Raw genomic sequence first — 14,604 nt, forward strand, 5'->3', positions numbered from 1 at the left:
TTTTCAGAAAGGTAGGCCCCTCAGACTAAACGTGGGAGATCTGAACCTTTTCAGAAAGGTATGCCCCTCAGACTAAACGTGGGAGATCCAAGCCCTTTGAGAAAGGTAGGCCCCTCAGACTGAACGTGGGAGATCCAAGCCTTTTCAGGAAGGTAGGCCCCTCAGACTAAACGTGGGAGATCCGAACCTTTTCAGGAAGGTAGGCCCCTCAGACTAAACGTGGGAGATCCAAGCCTTTTCAGAAAGGTAGGCCCCTCAGACAAATGTGGGAGATTCCAGCCTTTTCAGGAAGGTAGGCCCCTCAGACTAAACGTGGGAGATCCCAGCCTTTTCAGAAAGGTAGGCCCCTCAGACCAAACACAATGTCATTAAATCAACCTTGGTGTCACTCATAAATCACCTTAGGAATCAGTGTCCGGTGTCACACCTGTCTTAACTTGTGTGTTCAGCTGATCTTCTCTTTGATGGATCATCGTGGTTTGTTGATTGACTTGTTGATGATGTCTTGTGGTTATCGAACTGGACCGAGTGGAGTGGAGTTATTTATTTCGTAACAAAGTCCCTCTTCCGCTGCAGCAGCAGTGCACGGTGTGGCAAAATTCTCCCCCTCCCCCCCAGCGCTGACGCCCTGTTTCTCTTGCCGTTTCAGGGTCGAAAAGGAGAAGGCGCAGGCTGCAGAGCAGGCAAAGGTTAGTGAGCAGAAGAAAGCAGTGGAGTGCAAGGCACAAATGGAGGCTCAGCTGAAGCAGCAAAGATTGGCTGCCCAGCAGGTGGGAAGCCAAGCCTCACTGTCCACCTCGCAGAGTCGCCCCCTGATCTGTCGCTAAAAATGAAATTTTGGGGTTGCACAAATACGCGGGGTGGTTCTTTTTCTTTTTAAATACATTTAAATGAGGGATCCGGTCATTTAATGTGCTACATTTTAAATAAGTCTAAAACCCACACAAATTAGATTTGGCACATTTAATTAAAAATAAAAGGGGTTTCAGTATTTGGGTATAAATTTTTTGCAGTTTACATACCTGATCTAATTGATTTTTGGCTGGACCGCAACAGCGGGGCCAGCCCTACAAACGCGAATGTCTGTGGCTGAGTGACTGACCGAGTTATGAAGTTACACCATTGGTCGGCCGGATGAAGCATGTTACACCATACATCAGACCGGCACATTGCAGATGAACATTATAGACACTACCACTGACTACCCCTGTAACAAATTGGCCAAAATGTCGCACGGTCCAGCCATATACTGGGTTTTGACCTTCGTCTTGCTGCTTTGCTTCACGGCATGTATGTGCGCTTAATAGCAGAAACACAATTCCCCGTGAGTGAGGGCGTGGGACTGTTTTCCGCAGAAACGGCTGGAGCAGCAGAAACTGGCCACCGGCACCGCCGCGGCGTCCTCGCCCTCCAGCAGCCCCGCCGCCGCCGCCGCCGCCACCCCGCAGAAGGTGATGGTAGGCTCCCTGACCAGCCAGGTCACCCCCGGCACCAAAGTGGTACTGGCCACCAAGATGGGCTCCCCGGCGGTGACATTCCAGCCGAACAAGAACTTCCAGCAGACGTTCGCTTCCTGGGTCAAACAGGGTCAGAGCAGTCCAGGTAGCGTATGCGTTCCTGTTTCCTGTTTCCTGTTTCGGTGCGTTGCCGTTTGAGTGCAGCGACCTGAAACGCTGGCTGGCCCGGCCCGGTCCGGTGGGGCCTGTCTGGTTTGCCCTTTGCCTTTTTTTTCGCAGGCTCAACCACTTCCGTTGCCACGGTGGCCAGCACGACCTCCGGGCAGACGTTCCAGATCACCAGTAGCCCGGTGACCATGGCCGGCAAAGTCATCACTGCCAAGCTGCCCCTCCCTGCCAACAGCAAGATCGTCACCGTCAACGTGCCAACCACACAAGGAGGTACGCAACGGGGCCCGGGGGGAGGGTGTTGGGGGGTGGGGGGTGGAGGTGGGGGGGTGTCTGCTGCCTGGACCTGACTGCAGCAGAAAGATCCTGAAATGTAATCGAGCCGTTTGAGCTTCTCAACATCGATATGCACAGCCAGTTAATTTCTCACTGGTCACAACCAATCAGCCCTCTACACACTTCATGAAAAAAAAAACTACACTTTCGGGGGGGAAATAATTTTGTCTAGGTCAGAGATTTATGGCCAGAGAGATAATTTTTTCATATATAGATGTACTTTAACTATTTTCTTGGTGTATTGTGAATGCCCCAGAGTCAGGCTGGTGTTTCCGGGTAAGTAGATATGGCAAAAAGCGGAAGATAAAAAATCTTCGGATATAGTTTATTCTGCACCGGGGGTCTAGTCTATCCGTCTTGGCAGTCCGCCCATGTGCAGGTTTTCCTAATTTGAGCGCAGTTTGAGGCAGATGTGAACGGGACGGGGTTTGCCCCCATGCACTGAGCTGGACTCTGACCCGATTCCCTCGTGTTTGTGCGGCTGGCGGCCGGTGTGGAGTTCCGCGTTCGACACGAGCAGCGATCTCACCCGATCGAGGAGAAACGCGATCTGATTGGCTGAGATTAGGCTGTGAGAGTGTCGTCGGGGTAACGATACCCGATAGCAGCTCGTCTCCAGTATCGATGTCCGATCTGATGACAGTGATTTGCCATCGGAGGAGAATGTGGAAAGTGCGCACCAGGGCCAAAAGCGGTGGAGAGTCACTGGATATACGCACTCCTGTCCCCCCCCACCCCCCGCTGCCCATAATGGAACACGGAGGAAAGGGGCGAGGGTTAGCCGAATTCTGTAAACCATAACACCGCGCAAAAAGAAGAGAAATGTTCCCATTCGCTGGAACCGGGGCTAAATTTACTCCGCAAACACACGCGGGCCCCTGTCTAGTGACACCCGCACTTCGCTTAGAAAAAATAAATAAAAGAAGAAGGCATTAACGGCCGGTGTGTGAGTGTGTGTGTGTGTGTGTGTGTGTGTGTGTGTGTGAGGTGTGTGTGTGTGTGTGTGTGAGGAGTGTGTGAGGTGTGGTGTGTGTGAGTGTGTGAGTGTGTGAGTGTGTGAGTGTGAGTGTGAGTGAGTGAGTGAGTGTGTGAGTGAGTGAGTGAGTGAGTGAGTGAGTGAGTGAGTGAGTGAGTGAGTGAGTGAGTGAGTGTGAGTGAGTGAGTGAGTGAGTGTGTGAGAGAGTGTGTGAGTGTGTGAGTGAGTGTGTGTGTGAGTGTGTGTGTGTGAGTGAGAGTGTGTGTGAGTGTGTGTGTGTGTGTGTGTGTGTGAGAGTGTGTGTGTGTGAGTGAGAGTGTGTGAATGTGAGTGTGTGTGTGAGTGTGTGTGTGTGTGTGTGTGTGAGAGTGTGTGTGTGTGAGTGAGAGTGTGTGAATGTGAGTGTGTGTGTGAGTGTGTGTGTGTGTGTATTTTTTCCAGCGCGACGGCTGTGTTTTTTAAAAGGCTGTTTGCTTTGGGCCGGGCTGAGGAAGTGAGCATGAAAACAAGTTTACCCCGGGGTCTGGCGGCCGGCGCAGGGCTCCCGCCACGGGACCGCGCGCGGCTCCTCACGAACTCCGCAAACAGACCTCAGAGAGGCGGGCCGTTTGAAGCCTCGCCAGCCCCCGGCCCGGAGCGCACGGCTACCCCCCCCCCACCCCCCCCCCCCCCCGCCGTCTGGGGACTGACCTTTGATGTCTTATGTATCTTTACCTGATCAGTTGTGGTGAACTTGGACCAGGGGGGCGGGGGTGGGGGGGGATGGGGACGATAATTTTTTAAACGTGTTTTAATTTTCTTTCCGCGCGCGACTGCTTTTTTGAAGTGGAGCCAAAAAAAAAGGAAAAGAAAACTTGAGTCTGAAACACGCCTGTTTTGTCTGAAAAGGGGGGAAAAAGGGCAGAAGGGTACAAATTAAATGCACCTATACATGAGTTATGAGAATTCTTACGTGGTGGAAACGAACTGGCGTGGTGATGATTTTGGTGACTCTTTTTTTTAAGAGTGGCTCTTTGAAGAACCTTACCGGGTCTGCTAATATTTACAGTGGCCATGATTTAAAGGTCTCGGACATGAAACTTTTGAAGTCATAGCAGTCAGTGTTTTGAGAGTAAGATTGCTAAATGAAACCTACACAATCAGTACTATTTATTATTTAACCGGCTTCAGTATTACAAGATTAAATTCTATTTCCAGCCATAGTGTGCTGCATAAAACCGTATCATTCATTAATGTTCTATGGTTTTATTTATAATATGTCCTGTTCTTTTTGTCCCAGAATAGTGTAGACATGTGTCCATGGAGGTGTAGTTGACTAATGTGACTGTAGGCTTGTGCAGGTGTAGTTGAGTAATATGACTGTTGTTTTTTGCAGGTGTAGTTGAGTAATATGACTGTTGGTTTTTTGCAGGTGTAGTTGAGTAATATGACTGTTGGTTTTTTGCAGGTGTAGTTGAATAACGTGATTGTTTATTTTTGCAGGTGTAGTTTAATAACGTGACTGTTGGTTTTTTGTAGGTGTAGTATAATAACATGATTTGTGTTTTTGCAGGTGTGATGCAGGTCCAGCAGAAAGTTCTGGGTATCATTCCATCCAGCACCGCGGGCAACCAGCAAACCTTCACTTCATTCCAGCCTCGGACCACCACCATCAACATCCGCCCCAACGCCCCGTCTTCTGTCACGGGCTCGCCCCCTCCACAGCAGGTACTCATCCCCCCGCCCCCGTGCTGCTGTGGGATGGGGTACAACAGAACGCAGGGCCTCCTTAAAAAATATTCAGTGATAAAGTACCCAATTCTGAGTGGTTCAGGCTACATGGCTAATTGCGTAAGCTAATCTGTCTCCACCGTTTGCTGAAAGCTTATTGCAGTAGCTCTGTGTGGGTCTGTGTACCAGGGCGGGGCAATATGCTGCAGCAGTGATTATCTAATGCAGTAATAGTCATTGCTACCGTGTGGTGTATTGCCTTTCTTTTTGTTTTGTTTTTTTTCTATAATTGAACCAGATGCTGTATGCCGTAAACATCCAGGGTTCTGAGGCCTCATAGCTTCTGGGGAAAAAACATCACCACTGGTATCCATTGGATGTTGATTTTTTTTTTTTTTTAATTAAAAAAACAATTGGCAGCCAGGTCGTACAGCTAGCATGTGATCATGTGACGGGTTTTTGTCAATCACATGGAAGCTGGAAGGCCTTGCTGCTGATTGGCTGTCTTATCAACACCCAATAGATATCAGTGGTGACGTTTTTTTCTGGAAGTATTTCACACGTTGGATGTTTACCACTGTATCGGGCATAATTGACGAGGAGAAAGGACTAAAAGAAAGGCAATACACTTGGCGGCAATGACTGTTATTTCATTCGATATTGATCGCTGCAGTTACATCCCCACGCCCTGCTGTGTGCTACTGCTGACTTAATTCAAACTGTTTTTTGGGGGCTGGTAGAGGTAGTAAAGGCCAGCCATTGAAATGTAGCGTGTTGCGCAGCAGATGTAGTGCGAGTAGGCTTCCACACACAGCGCAGTGTGCAATAATACCCCCCACCCCACCCCACCCCTCCTGTGGATCAGTGCTGGCTGGCTGCCAGCTGCAGGCTGCTCTGATTCCAGCACTGGAGCTGAATCTGAACAGGATGGGTTTCCTCACCTGTGTGTGTCCCTCCCCAGGTGATCACGGCTGGGGCTCAGATCCGCTCAGGAATGACCGTTATCCGCACCCCCCTGCAGCAGGCCGGGGCCCTGGGCAAGACCATCCTGCGGACCCCACTGATGGTGCAGCCAGGTATTCTCCCAGCCAGTAGGTCTCCTCTGCTCTTCTGCTCCTCTCTGCTCCTCTCTGCTTCTCTCTGCTCCTCCCTGCTGCTCTCTGCTCCTCTCTGCTTCTCCCAGCTCCTCACTGCTCCTCTCTGCTTCTCCCTGCTTCTCTCTGCTCCTCCCTGCTTCTCTCTGCTCCTCTCTGCTCCTCCCTGTTCCTCCCTGCTTCTCTCTGCTTCTCCCTGCTTCTCTCTGCTCCTCCCTGCTGCTCTCTGCTCCTCTCTGCTTCTCCCAGCTCCTCACTGCTCCTCTCTGCTCCTCTCTGCTTCTCCCAGCTCCTCTCTGCTCCTCTCTGCTCCTCTCTGCTTCTCTCTGCTCCTCCCTGCTTCTCTCTGCTCCTCTCTGCTCCTCCCTGTTCCTCTCTGCTCCTCTCCTCTCCTCCCTGCTGCTCTCCACTCCTCTCTGCTCCTCCCTGCTCCTCCCTGAACTCCTCCCTGCTCCTCTCTGCTCCTCCCTGCTCCCCTCAGCTCCTCTGCTCCTCTCTGCTCCTCTTCGCTCCTCCATGCTGGCATGTGGCTGCATGTCCCCTCTCCAGTCTGAGCACGTGTACTGGCTCAGCTTCTTACTTTCAGCATATCAGGCTTTGAGTTTGTGCGTTTTTTCTCTCATTCTGATTAAATGACTGTGCTTGTGTGAGACATCTGTTTGTGACCCAATTTGTTTTTCTACATTATTGTGAAACAAAAGCAATTGAATGCGTTATGAATATTCAGCATTTAGTTGTGCTTTAAGGGCAAAGTATCCCCACGTATCGGACATGCTCGCCGTAATTTGTCATGTCCTTTCTGTTTATTAATCTCACTCGTATTTGGAGGGTGTCGCCTGCTATGTGAAGGCAAGGCACGCGGCTGTCTTTGATGGCCAGGAAAGCATTTTTTATTTTATTTATTGTGCGTTTATCATTCGGGGATCAAAGCAAAGAACATATCTTCAAATTTTCTTTTTCTTTTTTTTTTGGGTGTGTCCTGCGAGGTCTTGCCAGTTCGCACTATCTCTGGGTGGACTCTGCTCATGTGCCTCTTTTTCACACGTGCTATCAGAGCAACCTTTTGCCTTTAATGTATTTTATGTGCAATTATTGCTTTACTAGATCATTTCTTTCTGATAAATCTCATGTAATGTGTTGTGTTAAAGGCAGCATCTATACCACAGCTGGTCCTGTGGTCTGTTTGGTGAGACTTGGGAGTTTAATATAAGAAAATTGAATGGAACAACAGGCAGAAGAACACGCTGTGTTTTCGCAAGTCGTAAATGTCTTCAATAAGCAGTTCCAGAGACTGTTGAGGATTGTGGTGTGTGGCATTACTGATTGTGTGTGTGCGTGTTTGTGCGTGTACGTACGTACGTGCGTGTGCGTGTGTGTGCATGCGTGTGTGTGTGTGTGTGTGTGCGTGTGTGTGTGCGTGTGTGCGCGTGCGTGTGTGTGTGTGTGTGTGTGCGTGTGTGTGTGTGTGTGCGTGCGTGCGTGTGTGCGTGCGTGCGTGCGTGTGTGTGTGTGCGTGTGTGTGTGTGTGTCTCCGTGGCTCCTGCAGGTCAGACGCAGCAGGTGGTGACGCAGATCATCCGGGGGCAGCCGGTCTCCACCGCCATCTCCAGCGGCAGCTCGGTGCAGACCAGCGCGGGGCAGCGGGTCCTGAGCACCGCCGCCCCCTCGCCCCACGGCGCCGCCGCGCCCCCCGGCCAGCTGCCCGCCCCGCAGACCCCCCAGGGGCCCCGGCCCCAGCAGGGCCAGGTCAAACTCACCCTGGCTCAGCTCACCCAGCTCACCCAGGGAGCACAGGTGAGCCCTGGAGCCGCCCCCCCAGCCCCGCCCCGGCCGCAAGCCACGCCCCCAGCCCCGCCCCCTCCAAGCTCCGCTACTCTGCGTCTGTCCGTCCTGTCATACAACCCAGCGTGTGTGCATGAGTGTGTCCTGGGTGGTGGCTGTATTGTGTGTGTGTGTGTGTGTGTGTCTGTGTGTTTTTTCATTTATTCATACAAATGAGATGTTTCTGTCTGCTATACCTTGATTACTGCAATACTGTTTTGAGCTGAAGGGTAAGTATTTTGCGATATTTGATTTGTTCTTTCTGTTGGCTTTGGTTTTCTTTTGTAATTTGGCTTGTTTTCTCTTCATTATCTTTTGCGTTAGTTTTGTGTTTTTTTTTTGATTTTGTTTGTTTTTTTTTGTGCGTGTGACTTCCTGAATTGCCTGTCTGTTCGATTGGATCCCCACCTCTGAATTGTTTTCTTTGATACTTTATCCTTTGTCTCAGAAGCAGCATGGCGCGGCTGTGGAAAGGCAGCAGGTCAGCATCCATACCCACACAGGGCTCCGGTGGGCTGGCAGGTGCACCTGCGCAGCCTGCTGCCCCTGCACAGCCGGCCTCCGTCCGTCCGTCGCCATTGTGATGTGTCGACTTCTTATTGGATAGCGCTTTCCACGTGCACTCACCCACGTAGTCTTGCCTGTTTACTAGCCTACTGGCTAAACAAGTTATTAGCTGTAGCTGCATGTGTAGCGTCTAAATTTATCTAAATTTATGTGATGTGAGTAGAATTGAATTTAACGTGGCTTTTTCATCTTGAAAGCGAGCTATGTTTTGGTACCTTTAGCTAACGTTAGCCGTGTAAATCACAACTGGAAGGTAGGCTATGTAGCTAGCTAGGTAGTTCTTTCTGCCCACCTAGATATTTCCCTGGCTAATATCCTAACTGTCTTCATTGCTTTCTTAGGTTTGTAAAGATATCTACCTTGTTAGCAAATAGCTAGCTAGTTAAGTAGCCTTGTTAGTGAACTTTTTAGTCTATAAATTTGGGAACCTATGACGTTAGATATGTAAATTACAACTGGTAGGTATGCAGCTAGCAAGCTGGTTAGCCATCTAGTGTAAGTCACGACTGCCAGCTTGCTAGCTAGCTCTTTAACTAATGTACCAGTAACACTAAGTTTCAGATGTGCACAGTTCAGTCATAGTTCGATACATCACAATGGCGACAGAACCGAATATTGACCGTAGCGGGCTGTGCAGGGAGTGCAGACTGTGCAGTCATAGGCCAATCACAGCCCCTGCTTTACTCATTTCTCTCCGGCTGTGCTCCGCCCCCTAACTGACCCACTGCGTGTTGTGTGTCTGTGTGTTATGCGTCTCGTGTCTGCGTGTCTGCGTGTCTGTGTGTCTGTGTGTCTGTGCGTCTGTGCGTGCGCGTCCGGCAGGGAGGGAACCAGGGCCTGACGGTGGTGATCCAGGGCCAGGGCCAGACCACAGGCCAGCTGCAGGTCATCCCCCAGGGCGTGACGGTCATCCCCGGGCCCGGCCAGCAGCTCATGCAGGCCGCCATGCCCAACGGGCAGCTCCAGCGCTTCCTCTTCACCCCCATGCCTCCGGCCGTCTCCGCGGGCAACGCCCAGGTGACGGCGGTGACCGCCACCAGCACCACGCCTTCCACACCAGGTAACTCCGCCCGTCCCGGACGCTAATGGTTTTGTGGCTGTCATGCCCTGGCTTGAGGGTTTTTCGGAGGGAGAGTTTTCCTGGATTGTCAGGTGAAGTGATCTGTGTGAATATAAATGTGATTTTATGCGTAAATTTGATTGGCTGTAAGGGCCCCGAGTGTGGTGTGTATGTTGACATTTGATTGGCTGTTAGGGTCCTGAGTGCTATGTGTCTGAATTGATTGCTGTAGCTGCGTGTGATGTTGTTGATTGGCTGTTAGGGTCCTGAGTGCTATGTGAATACTGATATTTGATTGGCTGTTAGGGTCCTGCGCTGTGTGGATGTTGATATTTGATTGGCTGTTAGGGTCCTGAGTGCTGTGTGAGTGTTGATATTTGATTGGCTGTTAGGGTCTTGAGTGCTGTGTGAGTGTTAATATTTGATTGGCTGTTAGGGTCCTGCGCTGTGTGAGTGTTAATATTTGATTGGCTGTTGGGGTCCTGCGCTGTGTGAATGGTGGTATCTGATTGGCTGTGTGGCTGTGTATCCCAGCAGGGCCCACTGAGCAGAGGGTGCTGCAGCCGCAGCTGCCCATGGCGGCTCAGCCTCAGGTCCAGGCCCCCGCCACGCCCCAGGTGTCCCTGGCGTCCCAGGTGTCCCAGGTGTCCCAGGCCCCCATGCTCCCGGCCCAGCAGGCCGCCGCCCCGGTGCAGGCCGCCACCCTGGCCCCCGCCACGCCCCCCGCCGCCCCCCAGGCCCACCTGCCCCCCCAGACTCAGGCCCACATGCCCATCCAGTCCCCCACGCCCCTGCAGGTGAAGGCCCTGGGCCAGGCCTCGGTCAAGCAGGCCCCGGCCGCCGCCGCCGCCGCCGCCCGCCCCCAGCTGCAGCTGCACCCCCACCCGCCGCAGCTGATCACCGTGCCGCAGGTGCAGGTGCTGTCGCAGATCCAGTCGCACGTGGCCGCGCAGCTGCAGCAGCAGGCGCAGCAGGGCGGCGGCGTCCCGCAGCAGATCAAGCTGCAGCTGCCCATCCACATCCAGCAGGGCGGCCAGGTGCAGGCGCACCAGATCCAGAACGTGGTCACCATCCAGACCGCCAGCGTGCAGGAGCAGCTGCAGCGGATCCAGCAGATCCGCGAGCAGCAGCAGAAGAAGCGGCAGCAGCTGGAGGCCAAGCGCGAGCAGTCCCTGCAGACCTCCAACCAGAGCGACATCATCCAGAAGCAGGTGGGGGGGGGCCCGTAGGCTTAGCCAGGGGGGTCGGCTCCCTAACGCTCAGTGTTAAGAACACAGGGCTGACCGTACGGTTACTCTAGACGGCATGGTGTCCAAGCTAATCCGAAAAGGGTGTGCGGGTTTCTGTTTTAGCCCAAGCGCTACACCTAAACAATTCAACTAGATTCAACTCATTAATACTAGATTCAACTAATAAAGTAATGGTCTTCGATCAAGACCTTGGAAAGTAGAATCAAGTCCCTTAATGCTGGATTAGAACAAAGACCTGCAGCCACCGACTCTTTTCAGCATGAGATTGGACACCCTTGGTCTAGACAGAATCGGTGACATCACTCAATCTTTTCTTTTGATCAGTCTTTCTTCTCCTGTGGTCACTCATTCCGTTTAGCTGTGTTGCCCTTTTTCCTGATCTTGTGGTGGCGTTGCTCGTAGGTGTCTGAGGTGTGTTGGCTGTCCCAGCGCGCGCAGTAGCCGGGCGTGTCTGGGCTCTTAAACGTTAGCGCTGCTGCTGCTGCTGCTGACTCTGTGTGGCGTGGGCTTTGTGCCGCAGGTGGTGATGAGGCAGAACGCCGTGATCGAGCACCTGAAGCAGAAGAAGACGCTGTCCCCCGCCGAGCGCGAGGAGAACCAGAGGTACGGGCGTCGCCGGGGGCGACCGGAGCCAGCGCCTGCCCCCCCTCCCCCACCCCGGCCCGTACCCGCTGTGCGGCCGTTTCGTGTTTGCGAATCCTCGGTGGGGGGTGGGTTTTCGCGAATCCTGAGGTTCCCCCCTTGGCTGTGAATCCTGAGGGCCGTGTTTACCCACGTGTCCCGGCTCCTGGGAAGGGTCATGCTGGGGCCCGGTTGGGGGGGGGGGCTTTGTTGTCGAGGGGGGGTGAGACAGACCTGGAGGGCCGGGGTGGGGGGGGTCCGCGAACCGCGCCGTCACCCCGGTTACGCTGCGGTCGCTCGCGGTCTCCGTGTTGAGTCTGGGAACCGGTTGTGACCCCGACCCCACAGCTGCTGAGGCTCTGTGTGTATCCGACTCCCGAGCCTTTCCCACGTGCAGCCGAGCCGAGCCCTTCCTCACCACAGCGTCCCCCCCCCCCAGGCCCTCACTGCGGATTACGCCAGAGATACTACTGTGAACAAGAGCTAAAGAGCCTCTCCCGTCTGCTGGGTGTTGGAGCTTTTGAGGATGTATGACTTGTGTAGAGATAAGAATTAGAATTGTGTTGGGACGGGTGGGGTAATCGATGATCACATGCAGTTTGACAGATTTATGTGGAATCTCCCTTTTTTCTGTCGTGTCAGTGTAGGGAGTGTTCTATGAGCATTATTCTCTTTGTGAACTGGCCCTCAGAATGCAGTTTCAAGCGTAACCGAGCTCACACTAATACGTAGCCCTCGTGTTCTGCACCCCCCACCAAACCCCCCGCCTCTACCTTTGCAGAATGATCGTCTGCAACCAGGTGATGAAGTTCATCCTGGACAAGATCGACAAGGGCGAGAAGCAGGCGGCGAAGAAGCGGAAGCGGGAGGAGTCGGTGGAGCAGAAGAGGAGCAAGCAGAACGCCTCCAAGCTGTCGGCGCTGCTCTTCAAGCACAAGGAGCAGCTGAAGGCCGAGATCCTGAAGAAGAGGGCCCTGCTGGACAAGGAGCTGCAGCTGGAGGTCCAGGTAGAGGGCGCCCCAAAACGCCGACGCCACCTGCTCCTTGCGCTGCGGCACTGTGTGAAGCCCCCCCCCCCGCCCCCCAAGGGCGAGAGTCGTTACGCTTCGGCTTCTGTGTCAGTGTTCCGCTGACACGCACCACTGCTTGCGGTCACGCCCACACACTGGTATCCATGTTCCACACACACAGCAGGTTATTCATTGTACCATCATACTGAAACTATCCATGTTCCACACACACAGCGCATTATTCACTGTACTACCACACTGAAACGCCTGTATCCATGTTCCACACACAGCGCATTATTTACTGTGCTACCCTGCTGAAACGCCTGTATCCATGTTCCACACACACAGCAGGTAATTCACTGTACTCCCACACTGAAACGCCTGTATCCATGTTCCAGGCAGCACGTTATTCACTGTAATACCACACTGAGACACGTCTATCCATGTTCCAGACACAGCACGTTATTCACTGTATTACCATACTGAAACACCTGTGTCCATGTTCCACACACACAGCAGGTTATTCACTGTACTACCACACTGAAACACCTGCATCCATGTTCCAGGCAGCACGTTATTCACTGTACTACCACTCCGAAACACGTCTATCCATGTTCCAGACAGCATGTTATTCACTGTACCACCACACTGAAACACCAGTATCCATGTTGTACACGCACACAGCGTCCTGTGAAGGCCTCCAGCTGGGTGTTAAGTCAGACTACGGTCCCCCCTGCAGTGGTATTTCTGACGAGCACAAGCATCAGTGTTGTGAGGCAGTCCACCATTTTTAGAGGACACACTGTAAAGATTTCCTGTGGCACAGATTTTGGTTAATTTGTTGTTTGTAATTTGTTTTAATTTGCTAATTAAATCGTCGGAGTTGCTCGGAGATGTGCGAGTGGCGGTGTGTGGTGGGTGGTGGGGTCGGAAACCCTCTCTAACCCCCCCCCCCCGCCCGGCTCTGTGCCTCAGGAGGAGCTGAAGAAGGACCTGAGCAAGCTGAGGAAGGAGAAGGAGAAGGAGAAGGCCCAGGCGGCCGCCGCCGCCTCCCAGGCCGCGGCGAGCGCCGCCCAGGCCATCGCCGTTACCGCCGCCGTCGCCTCGCCCCCCTCCGCCCACAAGCGCAAGCGCGAGGACGACAAGGACCACACCCCCACCAAGCCCAAGAAGAAGAAGATGATCTCCACTACCTCAAAGGACACCAAGAAGGACACCAAGCTCTACTGCATCTGCAAAACGCCCTACGACGAGTCAAAGTAAGGAGGCACCTCCGGCCCGGCGTGCTTGTGGGAGCTGCCGGCACACCGCTAGGGCTGCTGGGAAATGTAGTCAAAATATCGCATCGTATGATGTTTTTCATATGACTGTATTTGACAGTATTGGGTTTTTCAGTACACATTACGCAGGAAGTCAGCTGAAATTTACTGAAATATGCTGTAGTTACGGAATAATACGGATACATTTCACAATTTCTGTTGGGGAAATGAGCCCACACGCTCACAAATGAAAAATGGTTCCCGTTTAGTTACAATAATAAAATCATCAGCATTTCGACCCAAACTGGTGTTCCTCCAGATAGGAAACCTTGTTTGGGTCGTTTTTGTAAAACGGACAATTCATCTCAAGTTTACGTCGCACTGTTACAGTGTGTGATTTTTCGCGTTCATCGGATGAAAAGCAATAAAATATCCATTGACAATGGCATTGGAAAGCCAAATTACTGTTAATTGCTGCGTGAATTCATGCCTGTATGTCAAAACAAAAACAGAAAGAGCCTGTATACTGCCCAGCCCTGTGCTGAGCTGAGGTCCAGTGGCGCTTCGCGGGAGAGTTGGGGGCGGGGTGTCCTAACGGTGCTCTCTGCCCCCCTGCAGATTCTACATCGGCTGCGACCTTTGTACCAACTGGTACCACGGCGAGTGTGTGGGCATCACCGAGAAGGAGGCCAAGAAGATGGACGACTACATCTGCAACGAGTGCAAGCGGGCACAGGAGGGCAGCACCGAGGAGCTGTACTGCATCTGCCGGACGCCCTACGACGAATCACAGTAAGGGGGAGGGGCAGGGGAGGGGCCTGCAGTTGTCAAGGTGATGTAAACATGAGGTGGACAAGTCCCGGGGGTCAACCATTGACTGAACCAGATTGCTATTCTGAGCATTGATGTGCAACTTTCGATCTATTGATCTTATTTTTGAAATTTGAACACAAATAGGGGGCTTGTAGTGGTCACAGATGGAAATATTTTCAGTTTGACTTTGTTTGGGTACGTTATGTCAGACAGTATGCGAACTGTGACATTTTAATATTTGTAAAGTATGTGATGTATGTACAAGAGTTTAGTAGTTTAGTTACTAAGAAATAGGAAGTTACCCGAAGGTTAAACATTTTGTTGAACAGTGTGTTTTTTCTGTCGTATTGTCTGCTGGTTTAATGAGACTGTCACTGTGTATTATACCAGCACATCCCTGTTCAGATAGTTTCCACACAGCTGATTTGATGACAGAGGGCAGTTTATATTAAGTATACACAC

General features: G+C 52.3%; 1 protein-coding gene across 1 annotated transcript in view; it reads left to right on the plus strand.

Annotated features, from left to right (window-relative positions):
• The window catches only part of bptf (bromodomain PHD finger transcription factor), a 59,965-nt gene that overhangs the window by 38,338 nt on the left and 7,023 nt on the right, over positions 1-14,604 (plus strand). The window contains exons 16-28 of the mRNA XM_064324273.1: positions 650-770; positions 1,356-1,602; positions 1,737-1,898; positions 4,490-4,644; positions 5,609-5,738; positions 7,288-7,535; positions 8,011-8,043; positions 8,952-9,189; positions 9,724-10,400; positions 10,960-11,042; positions 11,842-12,067; positions 13,046-13,329; positions 13,948-14,121. Of these exons, the coding sequence (XP_064180343.1) occupies positions 650-770; positions 1,356-1,602; positions 1,737-1,898; positions 4,490-4,644; positions 5,609-5,738; positions 7,288-7,535; positions 8,011-8,043; positions 8,952-9,189; positions 9,724-10,400; positions 10,960-11,042; positions 11,842-12,067; positions 13,046-13,329; positions 13,948-14,121 (2,778 nt within the window). The remainder of the gene's footprint in view (positions 1-649; positions 771-1,355; positions 1,603-1,736; positions 1,899-4,489; positions 4,645-5,608; positions 5,739-7,287; positions 7,536-8,010; positions 8,044-8,951; positions 9,190-9,723; positions 10,401-10,959; positions 11,043-11,841; positions 12,068-13,045; positions 13,330-13,947; positions 14,122-14,604) is intronic.

The sequence above is a fragment of the Anguilla rostrata genome, chromosome 2 (assembly GCF_018555375.3).
Source record: "Anguilla rostrata isolate EN2019 chromosome 2, ASM1855537v3, whole genome shotgun sequence".
NCBI classification, from domain to species: domain Eukaryota; kingdom Metazoa; phylum Chordata; class Actinopteri; order Anguilliformes; family Anguillidae; genus Anguilla; species Anguilla rostrata.